General features: G+C 31.3%; 3 protein-coding genes across 3 annotated transcripts in view; 1 reads left to right on the top strand and 2 right to left on the bottom strand.

Moving 5' to 3' along the window:
- Positions 1-6232, top strand: part of LOC139524714 (uncharacterized) — an 11742-nt gene extending 5510 nt beyond the window's left edge. Inside the window, exons 7-11 of the mRNA XM_071319736.1 lie at positions 56-245; positions 1012-1176; positions 4012-4084; positions 5254-5309; positions 5982-6232. Coding sequence (XP_071175837.1) covers positions 56-245; positions 1012-1176; positions 4012-4084; positions 5254-5309; positions 5982-6169 — 672 coding nt within the window. The 3' untranslated portion in view covers positions 6170-6232. The remainder of the gene's footprint in view (positions 1-55; positions 246-1011; positions 1177-4011; positions 4085-5253; positions 5310-5981) is intronic.
- On the bottom strand, positions 6225-24367 carry LOC139524699 (uncharacterized). The gene is made up of 20 exons (XM_071319713.1): positions 24229-24367; positions 21101-21702; positions 20563-20578; positions 19820-19917; positions 19254-19449; positions 18459-18704; positions 17769-17809; positions 17003-17098; positions 16443-16459; positions 16013-16043; positions 15220-15273; positions 14738-14895; positions 13698-13824; positions 13147-13278; positions 12047-12159; positions 11298-11372; positions 10427-10512; positions 9624-9840; positions 8549-8823; positions 6225-7641 (listed from the first exon to the last, which is right to left on the bottom strand). Exons 3-20 carry the CDS (start codon positions 20571-20573, stop codon positions 7533-7535), a joined length of 2082 nt encoding a protein of 693 aa, XP_071175814.1. The 5' UTR covers positions 20574-20578; positions 21101-21702; positions 24229-24367; the 3' UTR covers positions 6225-7532.
- Positions 21078-23945, bottom strand: LOC139505540 (U1 small nuclear ribonucleoprotein 70 kDa-like). Its single transcript, XM_071296259.1, has 2 exons — positions 23926-23945; positions 21078-21702 (listed from the first exon to the last, which is right to left on the bottom strand). Exons 1-2 carry the CDS (start codon positions 23943-23945, stop codon positions 21078-21080), a joined length of 645 nt encoding a protein of 214 aa, XP_071152360.1.

Genomic DNA, 24367 nt, shown 5'->3' with positions numbered 1-24367 from the left:
ATTGATATCACAAAGAAGAGAGACTATAGAAAATTAGTTTTGTTTCAAATTTTAGTTACCTAGAATATCATTTCCACATTCATCACGTATAATCTTCAATGTTACTATGGATACAAAGACAGCACTGTACCTTAACTCAGACAACACAGGTATTACGTATGAAGTATTGTATTCAGGTTGGAGAACGGATGGGGTCTTTAGCGTTTCCCTGCAGTACTTTGAAATGATGATAGACAATATCAAAGGTAAATATTTTCAAAGGAATATTCTTAGGGGACAATAAAAAAAACCATAAGAAATAATACACGATTTTTTAAATAACAGTTTACAAATAAAGGCAGTTGTATACCCTGTTCAAAAGTCATTAATCGGTTTAGAGAAAACAAATGCGGGTTACAAACTAAAATCAAAGAAAAAACATCAACTATCAGAAAAAACAACGGATGAACATAAACATTTCACAGAAAATTACATTAAGCTTAAGGAAACGATACCTCTATATCAATTAAAAATTCAAATTGTTATATGTAGGATAGTAGGTGAGGGGATGATTCATTACGTCAAAGTAAGACCATCTATAAAATACAAATATCCGCTATGAACTTCAATAATAAGAAATTCAATTAAATAATTCACACTAGCAATATTTCAATTTTCATGTGTAAACATCTGAAGAGTATCAAGATGTAGCTGAATACGCTTCACCCGTATTGTCCAGTTGTCAAACAAAACAGAATTAACGCTGACAGATATTTACACATGAAAATTGAAATATTGCTAGTGTGAATTATTTATTTGAATTTCTTATTATTGAAGTTCATAGCGGATATTTGTATTTTATAAAGCCTATGTTATCTCATATGATATTTTGTTTTATTCTATTAAAGTATTCACCTGTATGCAAAAAATAGTTGCCACATATTACATAACATGATGATTCCTTTGTAGACCGGAATGTCTGGCGTTTAAATTATAAAGCTTGTATTTTGATAAAGTTTTACTATTTTGCAGATGAGAATACAGACTTAATTACAGGAATGAAGTGTTCTTGTCCTGGAGACAATGATGATAAAACATGTGCTTGTTGTAGCAAAAATGCTTGTCAATGTGGACAACAAAATCCCTACAATTGTGTACCGTGTGACTCTCTTGATCGGTGTGCAGAAACCATAAAAGGTAACTTGAATATGATGATGATTATTGCTTAGAAAATAATGTAAATTATTCAAATGGTCTTTAAAAGCTGTCAAATTCTTTGTTTCATCATCGATTCTTTTACCTGATTTATAAATATCATAATTAGAAAAAAACCCAAAGCAAAACGTGATTAATAAAATTGAGAATGGAAATGGGGAATGTGTCAAAGAGACAACAACCCGACCAAATGAAAAACAACAGCAGAGGGTCACCAACAGGTCTTCAATGTAGCGAGAAATTCCCGCACCCGGAGGCGTCCTTCAGCTGGCCCCTAAACAAATATATACTAGTCCAGTGATAATGAACGCCATACTAATTTTCAAATTGTACACAAGAAACTAAAATTAAAATAATACAAGACTAACAAAGGCCAGAGGCTCCTGACTTGGGACAGGCGCAAAAATGCGGCGGGGTTAAACATGTTTGTGAGATTTCAACCCTCCCCCTATACCTCTAACCAATGTAGAAAAGTAAACGCATAACAATACGCACATTAAAATTCAGTTCAAGAGAAGTCCGAGTCTGATGTCAGAAGATGTAACCAAAGAAAATAAACAAAATGACAATAATACATAAATAACAACTACTAGCAGTTAACTGACATGCCAGCTCTAGACCAATTAAACTGACTGAAAGATTATGATTTCATCATATGAACATCAGGCACAATCCTGCCCGTTAGAGGTTTAGTATCATACCATCATAACATATATGAGAAGAACATAACCCGTGTCATGCCAACAACTGTTTTTAGAATAAATGTGTTTAGTTCCGATGCAAAGACCTTATCAGTGACTCAATATTAACGCCAAAATATGCAATCTTTAATGACTTGACAACAGTATCGTAATTATATCCCTTCTTAATAAGTCTATTCAAAGGTTTTGTAAGGTTCTGAGGTGAATACTGACACCTTTGTGCTTTATAAAGAATATTTCCATAAAAAATTGGATGTGAAATACCTGAACGTAATAGAAGTCTGCATGTTGAGCTATATTTACGAATGATGTCTTTATACCGATGATAAAATTTAGTAAATGTTTTGACTAGTTTGTGATATCGAAAACCCTGGTGTAATAATTTTTCAGTAATACATAAATTTCTCTCGGTAAAATCTAAAACATTGTTACATACACGAGCGAATCGTACAAGTTGAGATATATAAACACCGTAAGGTGACAAGGGAACGTCACCATCTAAAAACGGATAATTAACAATAGGAAATGAAAAATCATCCCTTTTATCATAAATTTTAGTATTCAGCTTTCCATTAGTGATATAGATATCAAGATCGAGAAAAGGGCAGTGGTCATTGTTAGTATTAGCTTTATTTAAAGTAAGTTCAACAGGATAAATTTCATTAATATACATACTGAAGTCGTCATTATTGAGAGCCAAAATATCATACAAATATCTAAAAGTATTATTAAATTTGTTTATCAGATGTTGTTTCGATGGGTCTTTGCTTATTTTTTTCATAAATTGTAACTCATAACAATACAAAAACAGGTCAGCAATAAGTGGTGCACAGTTAGTCCCCATTGGAATTCCGATAATCTGACGATATACGGATCCCCAAAGCGAACAAAAATGTTATTTAGTAAAAATTCAAGGGCATATATAGTATCAAAGCATGTCCAATTAACATAGTTTTTTTGTTTATTGCTACTAAAAAATGACCTAAAAGAGTTTGAACATATATATTCACATTCTGATTTTTTGAATGCCCATTTAATTAGGTGTGTGAATTTTTCTTAATGATAATGTGAGGCAATGTGGTATACAGGGTAGAAAAATCAAAACTTTGAACAGATTCAAAATCACCAATATAAGCATGCAATTTATCAAGTACTTCCAACGAGTTCTTGACACTCCAAAAGTAATTTATTCCACTATTTTCGAAGGCCTTATTTGAACAATTTATTATCAGGTTTTTAATTGTACCAAGTGTGCTGGTAAGAAGAATAGACAATTTAGTAGTTGAACAATGGCTTGAAGACGAAATAAATCTATATATGTAAGGGGTTTTGTGTAGCTTCGGAAGCCAATACATAGTTGGGACTTTCATTGTATTTGGCTCTGCTTGTAAAGCGGTGGCTAAAAGTTTATGTTTGTTACAGATTTCGTTTTCTGAAAATGGAGTCAGTTGGAATGTTGGTGAATTGGTGATTTCCTTTTTCAGAACCTCAATGTAAAATTTACGTCAAACAATAATAATATTATGAGCAGCTTTATCGGCCGGGACAAAAACAAATTCCTTGGCTAGTTCTTTTAGTTTATGTTTGATACGAGAAATAGGTTTATTGTGGTTATTGTTAATAGTAAAATGTTCTTTAAAATGTTGAATACGTATATCAACTATCTTCATTACTGAATTACTAAAAGAGTCCAAAGATTTTTTGTCAGCTTTTTCCCGTTTTATCCATTTCATACAGTAAGTATGGAGTGAGTCGTGAACAATGCATGTACTCATTATAATTGTGTATTTTGAAATGTTTTGGTTTGATTAACAATTTATTTTGTCGTTCGTCTCTTCTCAAATCATAAGGGATTCAAAATTAGTTTTAACATAGATATTTTCTCCCGTTTTGTATACTCTTCCTTGAGTGGTCTCTAAATACAGGTCTCACTGTACTTTAAAAGTTCAGGAATTTTCACCGATGAACCATGAAAAGTCCAAAGAAAAGATAGCTATCTGACTTGGACTGATGTTTTGTCTACATGAACAACTGGGACAACGAATTGACCTATTATGATTGATACATAACTGATGTGGTATCTTTAAAGACTTGTAATAATTATAATCTGTTTTAGGATACTATCAATTATCAACACTGCAAGACATGAATGGAACTACATACCATTGCGATGATAGAACAAAACTAAGGTAAGAATGAAAAACCAAACAATGAGGTTTATGTTTTTGACCAAAAACACTACAATAGCCTAAGTGAGAAGAAGAGATTTATAGATATTCAAACTCATAGATTGAAAATACTGAATACAATATTTTGTTGAAAAACCATCCGTTATGATTAAGGACAAAGTTCAAAAAGCCAAATACCTAACTGATTGGACTCATCAAAATAATAACAAAACACATGAAACCATAAAATATAGATAATTTCAATTTTAGAGGATTCAACCTTTGATTTAGAACAAGTACATATCAACAATAAGTTTTCCAAGAATTGAAAACAAAACAGTAGTTATAATTATTTCGATTTATATAAACCGAAAAATGATAATGTGTTTTTTTTAAATGAAACACAACTATAGAATAAGTCGAAATTCTAAGATTTGTTTTGTGCATTTTGATACAGTTGTTTTTGATTTGCTGTTTAAAGATCAGACTAAGATCGTGAATAGTTGATTTGGTCTAGCTAGTCGAGTAAAGATCGTGTAAAGATTGTGAAATGAATTATCGAATAAGTATTTATTTTGTTATCGGGATGGAGTCGTAATGGAGTCATTAAGGAGTCGTGAATGGTTGAGGTAAGGTCGTGTACAGTCGGGTAGAAGTCGTTAACAGGTACGATCAAGAATTTGGTTGAGCTTGGTGGTGGAAATTTCGACAATCGGGATCATCGAGTTGATCTGATCGGCAGTGTAAACCTAGCTTTAGGGGTTACTTTAGCATGTTTATTTATAATAAAAACATTTGAAATGGATTTGGAAACGATCCTGTTCTTTAATAGACCGACAAGCAGAACTGACTATACCAAAAAGGGAACAATCATTTATCTTAAAGGAGGAGGGGGTTATGTTTAAAAACAAAACAAAAAAAAACTCCATTCTAGAAAAATAAATAATCGCAGAATTGACCAAACAAATATTCTGATAAAAAATATTCTGGTTAAGGTTCAAACCAATTGATTCAAAGCGTTGCTTGAAAAATCCCAAGCCATTATTATCACAAGAATTTGGTTAAACAGGGATCATACCACAAGGCGAGCAAAAAACATAGGAAATCATTACTGAGGAATAAGAATTTCACTTGAATTTAATCTTAATACTGCTCCCTATAACGCATTGTGTTTGTCTTTTTCATTTCAGGCCACCAAGAGTATTTGCCTCATGTATGGCAAGATTTTCTTCTGGAACAGAAAAAGGTAATTTTATAGAACAAATAGTATATGGTAGAATAGAACCGGTAACGTATATACATTAGGTACTTCAAATTGACAATTAAAACATATAATATCAATTTTGTTGAAATATTGGCATTTATGATATATGCCATTAGATTAAAAATATACTATTATCCGAATCAACCTGCACGAAAAATCGACAAGGATGACAGATGTCATTACAACTAAAATCTAAATATATGCACCCTTTTTAACCTGATATAATCCTTCGTCTCGATGGTTGATATTGTCTGAACGTTTGATTTTGACACTTTTTATGGCCTCCCCTCTTTACCTTTCAGTTCGGTATTTTTGTCAATGCATTTTTGTTTACTATATATCAACATGCGTTAAAAGACTGAAATGAATGAATAAAACAAAATTGTTTTTGTTTGAAGATATCTTTAACAACATTTGATTATTAGTATTACGTTAATTATCAAATGATGCTGTTCACGTTTTATTTGGAAGAATAGAAAATACAAATTGATAGGAATAATAAAAATCAATTGCTACACACTTTTGCAAAAAAAACACAAATGTAATGGCAATACTGTATACACTAGTTTAAAGTGTGCAATCGGCCAGTTTAAATTCACTTGTAATACATTTTTATTTTGATATTTTTTTATATATTTAAATTATATATTCCAGTACTGTCTCCGTTGGTGTCCGTATTACTTGGACTTGATTATGACAACACAATTTTGTATGGACTTTCTAACAACGGTCAAGGTTATGTTTTCAGTTCCGATCTTGGCACTAGTTGGATGTCATGTTCAAGAGCAGTTTATATTAGTGCTTTGTACAACGAAAACTTTCTAAACGCAACACTAAACTAGCTGATTTTCAACTGGTGTTAAATGAACTATTTCTCATGAATAATAAAGCATCAAGCTATTTAATCACTCTTTAAATATCTAAGAATTTACACCATTCAACATTACATTAATAATAAGAAGTAATTGGTAAACCCTCTTGCAAAATCAATATATTGAAAAACAATTATATCATAAATTAGTTCAACAATAAAATAAAATCAGAAATGATACCAACCAATATGTTACAATGATTACAAAAAAACTCACATATATATACTTTAAATCTAATTACAGTTACATCAAGCAGTGCAGATAATAATCAATATATCATAATTTTGTTATGAAATAAAAAGGATCAGGAATGATATAGCACACAACATTTTAAAATAATTATGAACCGACGAATTAACACATAAACCACAGACAATACTACTCATACATTTCAAATTTAATTACAGTCACGTCATACAGTGAGCGAAGAAATACTTTTCTTCACTCAAGCACTTTCTATGCTGTCTCTGCGACACGTTTCCCGGTTCCCTTCTCAACTTTACATGTGTTTAAGCAATATGCATTGTTTTTTCTGACATAATCCTTGTAGGTAATCAGTATGGGTAATTTCCAATAAAATCTGGGAATTTTCAGAAAAAATAACAAATAAAACCGGTATTTTGGACGGTAGTTAAATGGTAATAATACTACAATATGAACAATTGTTGCTAATGCTATCTATCATATGTCTTCGAAATGAGACCATGATCGAATATTCAATGTAAAAAAATCGTTTTCTCTTTCTTACACTCGAGTTATTGATACGAGTCTTAAGTAGACGAAACGTTCGTATAGTGTACCAAAATATGAACCTGAAATCTCTGGCGAGTTTTGAAATGAAAGAAATCTTTTGTACACATTTGACATGTTTCAAATATGTATAACAGTCACTCACACCCTGTGAGATAGTTGTTATTACAAAAGCCCAGTTCAATTATGAAATTATAAGTGTTCTTTTACTCATACTATACAGAACATAGCATCATTAAATTTGAAGGCATGCTGAACAAAATATATCTATTATTACAGATTGTTCCAATTTTCAATGCACATTGCTTTGGCATTTTTAGCACACTTAAATAATTTGATTTCAAAAACAATCATTTCATGGAGCATTCTTATTGTCTCACTACAGATCAAAATATACAATCAACACTGGTTTGGTTGAGAAACCACCGTTTCCTTTGTTTCTAAAAGTAATAACATGCCACTCATTTCGTTCTCAACTATTCTAAGAATATTTAGATAAATAAACGGATCGAGAAATCATACTGAAAATAACTACTTATTACTACACAACATAAGTGTATGACGTTCAAGAAACGAATCATCTTCAGGACACCCTGCTCTTTTCTCTGTAGAAAGAACTGCCGCTTATGTACTCTGACGTGGTTGAAACGTTTGACGGTTGTCGTTGCAAAATGTGAGGTATATCTGGTAACCTGTAAATAAAATAAAAATATAAAACGCTTGGTTTGGTGATGTACGTCTTCAGTGAAGTCTGACTGCTGTTTGTCAACATATGGTTTGTCTATGATTATTCGTTTCACTTATAAAAGGTTTTTGATTATTCCCTTGAAAATTTTCATTTAGTCGTTTAATTGAGAAAAGTAAATTGGTGATGTCTTTTTTGTTTGAGGGACACTTATCTCACAGAAGAACGTATTTAACTCATGCCTAGAGAAGAACAAAACTAAGTGTTTCCAACATTGGGGTGCTAAATAGAAGACGATACGAATTTGCGATAACAAAGCCCACGTTTAACACAAGACAATCTAAAAGTTAAATACTAGTATATTTATTTCCCAGCTCTCATCAAATACAGATTGAAATATATCTGATATAAAACTAATTGTACTTGTTTAATGAATAATAGATAGTTACTGTAACTGTAATAAAACAGTTATAATAAAGTTTTATACCAAAGAAGGAGATATGGTATGACTGACAACATTTCAGAGACCGAATGACGAGATGTTATTAGCTATGAGTCATCGTGCAGCCTTTAACAATGAACAAATACCATACCGCAAAACAAATTATTACACACCCTAATAAAATAAAACTTCAATCAATTTTTAAGCATCGTTCTGATTAAAGAACAAAACAATGTATTCACCAACAAACAAAATCCATTAAATAACAAGTTCTTGACTAAATATTTTTTCTCCAAACTTGAGCTTAATCTCTATTAAATAATTCCAAGTTGATTTTGTATTTGTTGGAACTGTGTTTTTTTAAGTCTGAATTGTGATAAATCTAGTATTGTTCCTTTGATTAATCCCAATTGAAATACACTATTCCTTATATTCATTATATATCTAAATGAAAAGTTTAATGAATACTTACTGTGCATATTTATTGACCCGTTGCACGTATTCCTTCGTATAATGATCAGGATTAGCCGTCCCTTCTTCGAAATCAACAGCTTGTTTCCTGAGCAAAAATGCAGACTGTTTACTAAGTGGCTGAGATAAAGGATTCATGTCCCTCTGAACAGAAGGAGGTCTACGACGAGGAGGCAGTTGGTATTTCTGATTTGACATGTCCAAAGGATTGTCGCAAATGTTATCGTGCATCGACAAAAACAAAGGTATATAACACATGTAGTCCAAAAACGAGATCTGCAATATAAACAAGGTAAAAACTGCTTGTATTTGTTAAGTTGAATTAAACTTTAAATTACAACTAGATACTCCATGGAATCTGAATCACTCAACTGGAGTACTTTAGTTAAAATGAAACACAACCAAAGTAACATTTCGACTTGTTTTTTTCATCAATCATCGATCACCTTAAAAATATTTATTTTAAAAATTGATCAATCAGAAATAAATAGTATCTACTATAGCCATGTTTTAAGATCAGAATCAAAATAAAGTGTTTTGAAGGACTTTCTATACATCAACTCTGTCCTCATTCCAGTCATTGGAACTTTTATACATTATTTATTCAAGTTTTGGATAATATTAGCGAAAATTCCAATAAAACGATTAAGAATTGATTTCTCATATGATTGGCGATAAAGAATTGATTTCTAATCTCATTGAATTGTAACTTTAAGCTATCAATGTCACCACATTTGCCATCTGATTATCATTTAACTAGCCTCGTTTGTAGATATTCACCAAATCATTCATCTTGTAAAGTTTCAGGATACTTCGCTTTGTAGTTTCAAAGAAGATTTCTAAGATATTGGTTAATCAGAATCAATGATTGCCTTTACATATATTCTGTTTAAAGTGTGTTGAGTTTTACGGTTCTAACAATTCGACATTTAAACACGGATATACAAGTTCTCACACATAATTTATTCAAAAGCAATATCTAGTAAATGCAACCAACTCTACTGACCTGCTGTATACCACATAGATTTAACATGACTAATTGTAATTTAGTGTTATCACATTCATGCTAGCATTACCTCGCCAAAAGTGTTAGGTTCCATTTTCTCCATAACATACTCTTGTTGCGACCAGTTAAGACCACCGGCCATCAACTCAATCTTCAAAGACTCTTCCGTTACATAATTACTGTCCCGATACGTGGGTACATTGGTGTAGAACATAGCTTTATATAAATCTAACTTCCGCTCTATGTCCAAAAGATTACATATTTCTAGTAATTGGCGGCTTAAATCGCTGAAATTAATAAATCCAGATTAAGACTGGAAAACATGATTATAATTATGCATAAATTTCAAAATATATATATATAAAAATATATATATAAAAAACAAAATTAAGTTACAATTAATGTAATTTGAATATCAAACAGAGAATTTATGTATCGATATATTTTTGGTTAAGAAAGCTGTTGTACATGTTTTTGTAATAAGTCAACTTTTATATTTGCTTCAAATAGCGTTTCTGGTTAAACAGTAAGAACTTGTATCGAACAACACTCGATTTTGAAACTTACACATATCAATTATCAGCTATCAGAGTCAACACCACTTTTGCGTTTAAGTTTTGATTTTTGATTTTTTCATATTTGAGCATAATTGATTTTTTTTAAACGTCCCCCCCCCCATTCTTTTAATGAACATATTTGATTTACAAATTGGTTGAAAGAAATTAAAAGCATTTTTATAATTCCAGGAATATTTAAAAAAAAAAGTGAAATATCTTTTGAAAACTGTAGATGCCAACATCATGGTGAAAATTAATTGTCTTATACATGTGTTTATAATGTGCACTTTAACAGAAAACGAGTGCTATAACTTACTCCATTGTTGAAACTCTTTCGCATAATGCTGTGAGTACTGCGAACATTCTAAATGTAACACGAGTAGCTTCATCAATATTTAAAACCTGGAGAGAGATATGAATACATTTCATAATTATTTCTTAATCGAATTATATCATAGTATAAACGAAGCTCTGCAAATATATACAATATAACAACAGAGTACAAATTTACATTTTGAACAATGGAACACACTCCACGAACGATTTATCAAGTTTTATTTGGATAAATAAAAGACTTTATTTTTTAAATCAGAAGTTACTCCTCTTTAGTCCGTTTTTGTCATACGGCACTTCGCAGATTTAGACATTTTCATTTTTTGGGGTTTGAGTGTTCCTGGTTAGATAATCCTGAAAAGCGCTTTCTTTTCAACACCTATATGATTTATAAAGTGAAATTTTCTTTTTCAAATGTACTGAAAAATCCATATGGCACTGTTTTCGTAGTAGCAAAAAGTCATATTCTATACAGACTGGTAGATGCAGTTCGTCAGTTATATATGAATAGTTATCAAAGGTACCAGGATTATAATTTAGTACGTCAGACGCGCGTTTCGTCTACATAAGACTCATCAGTGACGCTCATATCAAAATATTTATAAAGCCAAACAAGTACAAAGTTCATAAAATAACTCTGTTTTAGGAGTAAAAAAATGCGGCCAAAACACCGTTTGGTTGAATTCTGAACCTCTTACTTTGATAATTGTAACATAACCGCTAGGCCTGGTCTCGCTTATACTTAGGCTAAAAAAAATATAATTTTACAATGTTTCATTATTTTCCATCCAATTTGAAAGTTTAAAAAATATATGTTCAAAACAAACGCTTGAAAAATGCATAAGACGACTTACCCGAAAGACATATTCCATTTGTTTAGTCGTCATGTGTTGTATTGATTCAATACCATCAAGAGCAGATTTTGTGTTCTGAAATATGTATAGAGTTATAATGTGATGATTGATATAGTTTAACAAATAAGTATACCCATCATTCAAGCTCATTCGTCGCCTCTAAATGAATCAAATAAATTCATTTTTGTATGCATGTGCATATATATTGTAATTTTAGTTTTGTAAATTTTATAAGTTTTCATTCTTAAAAACTTTTTGCCATGGTATCTTTCTTGTTGCGAATGTATTTTTTTTTTATCAAATTATCATTTGAACCTATATTCCTTCTTTTAACTTAATAAAAACTCAAGTATGTGGCTCATCGGGAATTTGTGTACTGCACTAGTTGCTTTAAATTTGAGTACCCTACTTTTTCCAGTAGTAGTTGGTTTACTGCATTAAAATAGATAATGCTGTATTCCCTTTTTATGACATTTTTTACCAATTATGTCTACTTGTTTTGTTCACACATCGTTGTCAATATAATTGAATTTTATGCGACTGTCATAAAAGTGAGTGGTTTAGCTAGCTATAAAACCAGGTTTAATCCATCATCTTCTACATAAGAAAATGCCTGTACCAAGTTAGGAATATGACAGTTGTAATCCATTCGTTGTTTGATGTGTTTTAGCTTTTTAGAATTTCCGTTCTGAATGTTCCTTGGAGTTTTAGTATTTTAGTTTTTTTAACTTTTTAATATATATAATTACATTATAATCAATAAATGTATCAAAATCAGTGTCTTCAACAACAAAAGCTTTAGCATATCCATCAACTTTCTTTGGATCAACAAGTCGGTAATGCGCTAGGAAATCTATAGATCCTAAAAATAAACAACAAAAGCTTGAGTATATCCAACAACTATCTTTGGATCAACAGTTCGGTAATGCTCTAGGAAATCTATTAATCCTCAAATACACATGCAACAAAAGCTTTACCATATCCTTCAACTTTCTTTATATCCCAAACTGGTCGTAGGATTCTAAATCTTTTATACAAGGATGCACAACAAAAAGCCTGTGCATATCCATCCAATTCCTTTGGATCAACCAGATGGTTTTGCGCTATCTTCTTTAGAGCAGACATTTAACCTACCCTTTTATGGTAATGACCAGGTGTAATAAGTAACATATCCGTCGGTTGTATCCATCATTTTTATTTGTTAAACTTTATTCCAATTTTAATTCTTATTCGATAACTACATATTAGTCTTGCGTTCATAAAACGTTGCCAGTGATAGCAAAACATTCCCAAACTTCAATTGGGATGTTACCTTTAAGGTTTTATCACATATATGTATGACCAGTATTCTGAAGAAAAAAACACTTGTGTTGTTTTATCATTGTTATATACACGAGTGTTCGATAAGCACTTTAGCTATGGAATACAACAGATGATTTCTTAAGCTTGAGCCACTTACGACATATATTGGGAATCGTCAACAATAATAGGAATTCAATTTTATTTCTTTAGTTCTTATATATAAATACGGACGAGATGTGAAATTATAGGTCTACCTTCTTAAATGCCTCGTATTTGATTTGACTGTCTCATTATGTTGATTATATATATCACCTGATAAACACAGGAGACAAAATGCGCATGAAAGCAAATTGAAATTTAGTTTCTTTGAGTGTGTAGATTTAAATAAGTACGTCATCAGATGATTTTTTAATCTTAAAACTAATTATAAGATGATCCTTCTTTATTAACAAACTTCTAGAAGTGTTTAAAATTGCCCAACAATAAGTGTATCATATTGTCAATCATGTTTTTAATTTTCTATCCTAAATTGTTATCTGTTTAATACCTTGCTCATCAATACTTGCAGATTTATATGCACTTTCATGAAGTCGACATTCGGCTATTATTCTCAGCATATGGCGTCGTAATGCAGAGCCTCCTCGCTTCATCAGTATATTTATTCTTCTTTGACCATTTACTGCAACACAAAGGAAATATGATTCCAAACTTGTTAGGTTAAAATAATTTCACATAATGCAATACAGCTGACCATATTTGTCTAATGAATTACCCCATGGTAACAGAATCAGCTCCGGTTTTTGGAAGGGTTCGTGTTTCTCAGTCTTTAGTTTTCTATGCTGAATGTTGTTTACTTTTGATTTTGTATTTAGAAGGTTTGCATTTGTTTTGCCATGCTGAGTTTGAATTTCTCTTGTGTATCTATGACCTCTCTTTTCGGTGTTTTCTGGCTCTTCTTGATTTGCATTTTGACCAAATAACTTAAGGATAAATCTCGAAATTGTAATTCATTTGAAATCATTCTGACATCTGAAATACAAATGTATGATAATAAAAAAAGGAATTCAAAAAGAAATGTGTATGATAAAGTAATCTTACATGTAGATACATCTAAGTCCTCTTGCTTAGCTAGTTCGTCATCATCCATATCTCCAAAGTCATCAGCATGTTTTGTTCCAATAAAAAAGCTCCCCTCTTTGATTCTTATATCATTGCCAAAAAGAGCCTGTAAAAATTTGTTTGCATCTATAATACTAAAATTACGAGGTCCAATTTGTCAGCCGTCATCGGGTAAAAACGACAAATCAAAGAATTCAACTCTATATATAACTAATATAGGACAATGGTGTAGATTAAAAATTACACCACTCCAGACCCTTTTGTTTTCCACATAATTAATATTGCCAATAATTAACAAGTTCCGGGTCGAATCCGATACCGATATCAATAGTATATTCACCTGTTAGCTATTACCCTATCTGTACGTTCCGCATTTGACAGGCGCACCACCAAACGGTGTATTTAGGATTTTGCTATATACACGGGTCATAATCAAAGGGCTGACACTACTAAATTCAATCATTGTCAAATTGTTTCCTATTGTAGTTTTATTCAGCAATCAGCAAGACTTTCTAAGATAACTAATATAGGACATTGCTGTTGATTAAAAAATACTCCATTCCTGGATAGCCAGGACTTTTTGTTTTCCAAATAATTAATATTACCAATAATTGATAAGTTCCAGGTCGACGGGTTCAAACAGAAAGATTTGAAAGCAGAGAAAACTATGTATCTTATAATCGACATGACTAATAATAATTACTAAAATAAGGCTTAGGCATAGTTATATACTTTAATTATTAAAGTCACGGACCCGCGATATCACGGGTGTGTACTTGTTTAATATAAAAAAAGAAGATGTAGTATGATTGACAATAAGAAAACTCTGCACAAGAGACCAAACGACACAGAAATTAACAATTATAGGTCATCGCATGACCTTCAACAATGAGCAAAGCCCATACCGCATAGTCAGTTATAAAAGGCTCCGAAATGACAATAGCAGATTTTAGTCTTCTAATAACTTTTTTAAGGATAGCTAACAAACAAGTTCATAAGTAGTCTTCTAGTAAGCTTACTTTTAATTTCCGTGCAATTTCTTTAGCAGTAAGTGTAGGATCAATTCCAAGTCTTCGCAATGTTTCATCATCAAAGTCCTTTAAGTCTATCATTTGTTTCTTTAGTCGCAGTTTTCCGTCCGCTCCCATCTCTAATACCGACTCCCACTTTGATTTTTCTTCAATTTAAAAAATTAAACATTTTAATTTTTTTTTTAAAGTGGTAACAAATAATCTCAACAACACAAATAAAATTATAGAAATATTTTGTGCTTCTGAATATACAAAAAGCGAAAAAAAAAAGACCAATGAAGCTGACAAAATCGAGCCTCTGACTTGCAATCAACTAACGTAACAAAAGGAAAACAACTGTCATGTTTTTTACTTGAACAGGCATTTCAGAAAAAAATGGTAAGTAAAATCTGGTTTTATAGCTAACTAAAGCACCCACTTGTATGACAGTAGTTTTAAATATTTGTTAGTATATATATATATATATATACCTTCATCGCCTTTATTTCTTCTTTTCAAACTGTCATCGTCGTCATCACCCTCATCTGAAGTAAACAAGATGTTTTATATTGGCAACAGTAGTATACCGCTGTTCGAAAGTAATCAATCGATTGAGAGAAACAAAATCCGGGTTACAAACTAAAACTGAGGGAAACATATCGAAGATAAGAGGAAAACAACGAAACAACAGAAACACTAAAGTGCAACAAAAAACCAAACGACAATGCAACACACACAGAAACGAACTTTACGATAACAATTGCAATTTTCCTGAGTTGTTACATGACATTTTAAGATAATAAATTGGGTTGAACATGGTTTTGTGGCTAGCCAAACCTCCCGCTTTAATGGCAATGTTAAGTATAACACTAAATTGACAAACTTAGTTTGTAAACTGTATAGTTATTTATAGAAATGTTAAATTCATAGACAACTGTACACAAATTAACTTTAACTTCTACATATCTGTACTCTATTTTATTTTTTGTTTGTTTGTTTTTTAATTATACGTTAAAAAAGTGTACAAAAAACACAGCAATATAACATAATATGTCCTGAAATCAGAACACATAATCACAAATTCCTGCTACTTGTCATTTACACATTAAGTAACTTCTCTATAATTAGTAGATTATCCATAACTTCATTTGAGAGCCGACTTAGAATACTGCAGTGATGGGTTCTTTTCATGGAGGAGACATACTAAAAGGCGTTTAATATATATTATAGTTTTAACTTAATTGTTGTTATTTGACCAATATTATTATCATAATTAATGCTTACATTGGGATGAATCTCTTTCGTCCATGCCAGGCTACAACGATAAATGACTTATCATTAAAATATAAAGTTTATTTTGAGTTATTCTTGACAATGTGAAAAAAGTCTGCGCATCGATATGACATGCTTGAAATAAAAAAAAGTTTCAAACTAAAATTGTGAAAGGTTTTGCTAATTACAGCTATGTTAATCTAAACCGTGGGTAGACTTATAGTCGCTAATTTCAGAATTCAATATTCACAATATTTTCAAACAAATGAGTTTTATATCTTTAAACAACTCGTTACCTCTTTGCCATATTTCCTTCTCTGACCATAAATATTAGATTGATTATTATGCACTATTGAAAAACAGAACAAGGAATATAAAATGTTTCTTTAAATAAATAGGTTACTTTATCGAATACTAGATGATGAATAATGGTAATAGTTACCCTCTTCTTCTTTGTAGCTGAAAATACACAAAAAAGAAATGCCAATGACAATGCTCATAACATATTCTGGTGTGATTATTAAGAGGTCTCTATAGCTAGGATAATCTTATTTAGATGGGAGTTTTGCTTCAGTTCATGATATGCAACAAAATAAATAAAAAGGCAACAAACGCATGGTTGTTTCCAAACTTGGTATGTACAACATGTTTCCAACGATCAAAATCATTTGAAATTTCACTAATTTTAAACACTTCCCATTTATAAAAGTACAGATATATTAACGGCAGCATTCATCACTAGATATATAAGTTTTATTAAAAATTTTTAAAAGAATAGATGTGTTCGTGTATGAGATATCAACCAAGCGACATAAAAAGCAAAAGACAAAAAAGACATCGTCATAGGGTGTTCAACAACAGACCAAGTGTCTAAACAAGCTCGTTGTTGAGACAGAACAAGTGAATTGAAGCCTTCAAAAAGAGAAAATAAAACAACATAAAGTATAATAGTCGGCTTTAAAAAGGACCTGACTTGAAACATAAGTTTATTAATATATCTACCATCAGCTATCTTTCCTTGTGGAATAGTTGGCAGCTTCTTCAACATTGTAGTTTCCCTTCTTAGTTTATTGGGAACAAAATCTGCATCACTGCTACCTATTTACGAAAAAACGACAGACATATATTAACAGTTACATTAAATTTAGAATATGCTTCTAAGTCTGTATAAATACAATCATTATAGATACCATAATTACATTTTGTAAGCCAGGCACGCGTTCTGTCTACAAAAGACTAATAAGTGACGTTCAAATAAAAAAATGATAAAAAGAGTATAAACTATGAGAGCATTAAGGACCTTATGTACCAAAAAGGTTTTCTCAAATACAGCTAAGGTAACTTATTCCTAAGAGTAAAACAACGACGAAACACATCATTCTATAAGGTTTCAACTCCCTCCAGTAATAATTACCTAAAGTGGATTCGGATATTTCTCAGACCCCTTTCAGTCATATTACTCTGCAAAATTTGAAATATTCATACAGCTTTGGCATTTAAATAAATTGATTGCACGTTTCTTGTAAAGTTCTACAAAAGAGCTACGGACAAACTTACTTATACGGCTTCCATTTAATTTCCTTTGATATGGCATAAAGGTATTTTCCATTTGATCTGGAAATGAATCCTGGAAAATGAGCACTAGTTTTGGAAATATAGGAAAAAAAACATTTTTTTTATTAATGTATTTTTTTCTATTGAAAAAATAGTTCTATGGATTATTCTTGGGATTTAAATTACTACTGGGAATTATTTATGAATTTCTTACCTCTTCGAAGGCTCATATCTGTCCTGTCCTTTTTACCCCATCTGCAAAGCAAAACACAACGAACAGTTTATTACAATATCAAATCAAAAGAATATAAAATTTAAAACGTTGCAACACATCTTACCTCTTTTTTTATTCATAGAGACATCCATAAAATGTTACAATGTCTACAATGTGGTCCAACAACAAGAAAAGCTAAAACTTCACTGATCGCCTTGATTATTTTCAAATTGAAAAGTCGAATTCACTGCATATTCTCTTTATGAACTAAACACACATATGAATGAATTATAACAAGAAGCTCCTAGTTGCCTTATCTGCTCATATGCCAAATGTTGAAGTTGCTCAAAGAAAGATAACGTCTGACAAATTCATTGATCAGACGAAAGCAAGGAGTATGGTTCCTATGGTAAAGATGAGCTGCTTAAAATAGTACTTTGCGTATGAAATAAGGTGCATTTCAACAAATGGGAAGGACAAAATTAAGAAGAGCCATTAAATTGATACAGAGTAGAATAACCGATATTTGGCACCATCTTCTTTATTATAGATTACTTCAAAATCTCAGATATTTTCACTGTATCGTCAGTTTTCAAATTTTATGTTTTATGATAAGAAATTCATACATTGTTTAATGTAAAATAAAAATATTTTAAATATGAATATTCTTAAGTATTGTGAAAGACTTACGAATCGTGTGCAAGACCGTGTTCTCTGCTATCAAATGTTTCCTTTCCGCCTGTTTCTCTTGGTGGTCCTTTTTCATATGTAACCATACTTTTAGCCGGTTCCTTTCCTTTACCAAGAGAATCAGAAAACTTTCTGAGTGATGATTTCCTTCCACTTGTTTTGTCATCCTTTTCTTTTTGGTCTCTTTTTTCTTTATCTTCATTTGACTGTTCTTGTTCTTGTTCTTTCTTTTCTCTTTCTTTTTTTCTGAAATTGATAACCCATCATATTTTCTATATTCTTATACATGTATAATAGTTTAAAATTTTTGAAATGAAAAAAAGAGGCAATAGTAGTTAGCGATGGTCAAATACCGCAAAACCATATGAATACACAAATCAAGCATAACAAAAACAGAAGGAATCACAGCAAATCCTTTTTTTACACTTTCATTAAATAATAGGTTGCACACAACAGGGAACAGTTGTATACTGCTATTCAAAAGTAATAAGTGATTAGAAAGAAAACAAATCTGGGTTACAAACTAAAACCGAGGCAAACACATCAACTATCAGAGGAACATCAGAAATATTTAAGGGCAACAAAAATAAACGCCAACATACATAGAAGCGAACTATTTGATAACTGCCATATTCCTGACTTGTTACAGGACGTTTTAAGAAAATAATGTGTGTTGAACCAGGTTTCATGGCTAGCCAGACTTCCCACTTATATAACAATGATACAAAATATTGCTAAAACAAACGATGACCAGGATATAAAAGTAAGACATCGTTCATTACTAAAATTACTTACTCCTGCTTTTTCTTCATTATTTCATCGTATTTATCTCCGTATTTAGCCCTTCTCCTGGCTTCTCTTTCCTTTCTACGCTCCTCTTTATTCTTAAAATACTCTTCCTTTTCTTCTTCTGTCATCTTAGATAAATCAACATCATCGTCATCGGTTGTTGCATCACTAAACCCAGAAGGAATACGTTCAAGATAATTTTCTAAAGAAGAAAAATTTAGGACATTTCAGTAAATACTTACAAGAATGAATAAATACATAAACAGTTTATTAGAATACAACCTCAGTGCTGAATATATACAATATAATGTACATTGAGTATTTACACAATGATTCAGCCAGCCAAGTAGGTTTTTGATGCACTTACAATCCCTAACCTTTACTTTACATGTGATTTTTTAACATTAACAAAATGTCATACAAATTAGCAATGTCGTCATTAACAGCACAAATTATGATATCTATAACGTATCACGCCTACTCTTCCCTAGCAATGCCAATGCTAGATAACGTCCTTAAGTTGATTATTTACTAAACTAGGATTTTTTATTCAAACAATTTATCAACTATACCTGGCCAGTCTAAACTATCTTTCATTCCATTATTTTCCTTGTGTTCAATCACTTGTGGACCAAGCACATCTTCAACATTGATCCGATCTTTCACAAAACTTAAAGAAATAAAAATTAACCATTTTAGGATTTTCTCATTTAGTACTCATTAAACCTGCCACATAATTGAATGCCATAATAGACAATTAAGATAAGTTTATTATCTATAAATGTGCATCTTAAATTAATGTTTTTATTTTTTTATTTAGAGAAATGCAATGCACTTACTTTATCATTTTATAGTTCAAATAATCAGAGTAACATGCGAAGTCTTCTTAAACATGTAACATTGTATATTGAATTTTCATGAGCCTTAAAATGTTTCATTTAAATAACGCAACTGATTGAATAATACCCCGTCAATTATCAAATTACCGAATAATACTTATAGGAATGAAAAAGTAAAACTGAATTCTATATACAGTGTTTTTGAACTGAGTGGTGTTTCCCCAATTTATCATAGATTGTACATCATTCATTGCGTTTTGCTCTACATAAAGATGAAGGTGGGAAAGAAAGATGGGCGTGTTTAAAAAAAACAAATAATTCTTGGAAGGCTTGAAACCGAATTTTGCATCATTTTTGAAAAGTAAAAATGAAAAAAATACATAAATTTCAAGATTAAATTTAGAAAAATATTTAAAAAATATAACAAGACCCTTCGACACAAGTAGCCTGATTAACGTAATTATTAGTTGACTCACCTTCCATCCATTGATCCTGAAATTAAAATAAAGAATCATATAATAAAAATCAGCTTGGTAGAGAAAAAATACAAAAGTCATCGACAAAATACATATATAGATAAAGTATTGGTTCGTATTGCCGGGGATTGTCGAATCGGTCAATATTGGAAGTATTCTCAATATTACGACATTTATATCTCTTGTAATTAGTTAATTTATCGATGCAACTGATAAAACCTTACACCTCTCCTTTATTGTTTTGTTTAATTACAAATTGTAAAGGCTCCAATGTTAACTGATCTCAACATCACTGTCCATCCGGACAAAAAAGGCCAATATTGGAAAATAATACAATAAAACCAATACATTAAGGTCGATGGTTTAAAATTGAATTAAAAAAAACAAAACGCTTTTGAATGTTTTCCATCTTGAAAGAATTTAATTAACACGACCATATGCCAGCAGTTATCTATCAACCATAAAAGCTACATAATTTTTTATAAAGGAAAATAATGATTTAATAATAATAAAATCTAATATATTAAAAATAGTACACCTCGTCTTGTTTTTACAGATTCTGTATCACTGAGATTATCACCAGCTGCTTCTTTTTCACCATAACCAATAATATTTCCATCTTCATCTCGAAGTCGTTTGCGTTTGACTTCGTATCTCGTACCACCTTCGCTAACTTCACTTGCGTAACTATAATCACTGTCTCCATCATGGTGATGATCTCGACTTCCATTGCTGGTATTAGGGTTAGAACTATCTCCTGTTTCTGTATCGAGATCTCCTCTTTCTTTACGACGTTGGCGTCGTCGTTCTGCGCCATCTTCGTCCTGACTGCTATGGTATGAATCACTGTCACTGTATGTGCCGTCTGCTCTTTTACGTCGACGTCTCACGTGACGTGTGCCGCCAGCACTGACAACGCTTCGATAGCTAAAATCACTGTCACTGTCAGCATTTCTTTTTCCTGCCTTCAGTCTTTGTTTTTCTTCCTTCGTTAATTTCCCCTTCCCTCCTTTGGAACCCTTTCGACCCTTTCCGCCTCCACCATTTTTGCCCTTTCCGCCTCCACCATTTTTGTCCTTTCCACCACCACCGCCATTTTGACCTTTTCCTCCCCCATCATTTTTACCTTTCTTGTTTATTCTTTTATAAAAATAGTAATACTATGGTCAGAGACCAATTATACATGTATGATATGTGTCTGCTTTGGTGAATTTAGAATAATTGATTAAGTAAACAGTACATTTTAATTGTATATAGTTATAACCTGATAATTCAATTATAAATCATGATTTAAAAAAAATCACAATTATCCTGGATACTCGATGACGCATCTCATTCAGGAATTGTTCAACCTTATTTTATAACAATATTTCTCTATTCAAACACAAAAAAAACCCAAGCTTTTTACAAAGGAAAAAGTAAAATAACAATATTCCCGAACTATGGAATCTTGGCGACGGAAATGTATCTCCTAACATATCGAACCCTAGAACAAATTATCTCCAATAACGTTGACATATTCATTAAATGTTTTTTCAAAAGCATTCTGGTAAAAATGTAATGCAAAAGGAAATGAAAACTGGTTCAATTTTTGGGGTTGCACACAACTCTTATTCAACAATAGATGGGGTACCACAATTTCCCGAGAAATAGAGGTCGGTCATTTACAAACGTATCAACCGTATCGTATACGTTGACGTATCCGCATCTGCAAATATATCGAAAAATATTATGTGATCCCGAGCTTATAATAAGACCATGCTTCATTTAAAAAAACTAATTGAAATCTCTTCGAAACAACCAAACATACAGTTTCAATATTTATGAAAGTGGTTTTTTGTAAAAAAATATAAGGGGTTCTATCAACTACTTTTACATTTCGTTAAAAGAAGGCAATGTAGGTACACGAATGTCGATCCTTAGTTTAATACACCTTATCGCTATTTGTCCGCCATTGCTGGATATCAAACAGGTTCCCGTAAAATGTTGACGTCATAAAACAAAATATCTGACGCCACAATGGAAAAGTGCAAACGGCCGGGTCAGCCGGGATTAGCGATAAGGTGTATAATCTAGTTAAAAAATATTTCAAGATCTTACATGAATAAACACCAAAAAAAATCAAATGTACCACTTATATATGTAAGGAACTTTGAATATTGTTCATTAGCGATGTTATGATAAAAGGTAATAGAAAAGTACTGAGTATCACTCTATTTGTCAAATAACAATTTGGTTCTACGTGAGCAAAAGTTCATAAACAAACGATTGATTTTACCGTATTCACTCTTTTCATGCCTGTAAACTGTTCAAACTATCCGGAATATCTTTAAAAGTCGGGTTACATATTCCACAAAAACTCGAAATTTCCTATTGTTTTGTAAATTTCTGCTTTAGAAATTAATCAGTCGCCCATTTGCATTATTGAAAGTACATAAAATTAAATTTTCGGGATCACATACTGTGTATTGGTATATCTGCAGATGCGGATACGTCAACGTATATGATACGGTTGATACGTCTTTAAATGACCGACCTCTAATACAAGAACAACGAAATTTCTCCAAAACAAACTGATATATCCTGATAACAAGATTTTGTATGGTGTTATACTGTTTTAAATTAGTGTAGCAGCATACAATTATAAGGTTTAAGGCGTTCATAGTTAATAAAAGTACACACAATCGTAAGAAAATCGATTTATATATCTTGTATGCAAACTCTTTGTTGAAAACAATATGGCGGGGATTATATTCTGTATACAGGACATACAAATCGAATTCTTGAAGTGAAATTGAACTTTTATTGAGTAAAAACGAGTAATATCTTTAATTAATATTATTTAATGGTATATACACGTATCAACTACAGAGAACATTTTGATTTTTTAAATAAACTATGAAGAACGACATATCACAAACATTTTAACATTTGAAAATAAGAGATGGAAACAATTCTTAAATTAATTTTTAAATAATAGGTGCATATTTAACTCCAATGGATGTGCAAACTTTTAGGAGTTAATTACACAAAATCGGTATCTTAATCTAGAAATTTTGCTGAAAAAAATCGGTTAGAAGTGTCTTGTATGACAAATGAAGGAAGTGACAATCCAGAATAACTGGTGTATACTTTCAGTTGTTATCCGTTCGTTTGGTGCGTTTGGGTTTCTGATTTTGCAATTTGTTTATGGACTTTCTTTATTGAATTTTCCTCGGAGTTCAGTATTTTCGTGAATTTACTACTTTTCAGTACGTGAATTTGTCTTTGACGTTTTAACGATCAGAGTGTCAAGTTGTAGGTTTCATCAATTCAAAATTAAAAGCTCATACGCATCGAACGAATAGATAACAACTGTCATACTTCTGACTTAATACACGCATTTTCTAAGTTAAGTAGAAAATGATGGATTGAACCTGGTTTTAAAGCTAGCGAAACCTCCTTTTTGTATGACAGTCACATACAACTGAATTATATTGACAACACAGTGTGAAAAAAAACCAAACAGACATAATAGGTAAAATTAAGTGAGTGAAGGTTTAAAATTGTGTCTTAAAATAAGCGTAGAGAACTAAATTATAGTTTGTTAAATGAAGGTTCTTTGGAAGATGTGAATTCAAGAAAATTACAAATAGTGCAATTGTTAGGCATCTAATTTGTACTCACTTAGCTTTCTTCTGTTTCGCTTCTGTCAATGTATTTTGAGAATGATTATTTTGTCATGTACACATTATAATTTGAAATGCACGTCATTTCAATGTTATTTTAATGTCACTGATATTTCAAAAATGTAACGTATCAGTAC

The sequence above is a fragment of the Mytilus edulis genome, chromosome 1 (assembly GCF_963676685.1).
Source record: "Mytilus edulis chromosome 1, xbMytEdul2.2, whole genome shotgun sequence".
NCBI lineage: Eukaryota > Metazoa > Mollusca > Bivalvia > Mytilida > Mytilidae > Mytilus > Mytilus edulis.
Note: the sequence above shows the minus strand (reverse complement) of the source record. Positions and strands in the feature narration are given on the sequence as shown.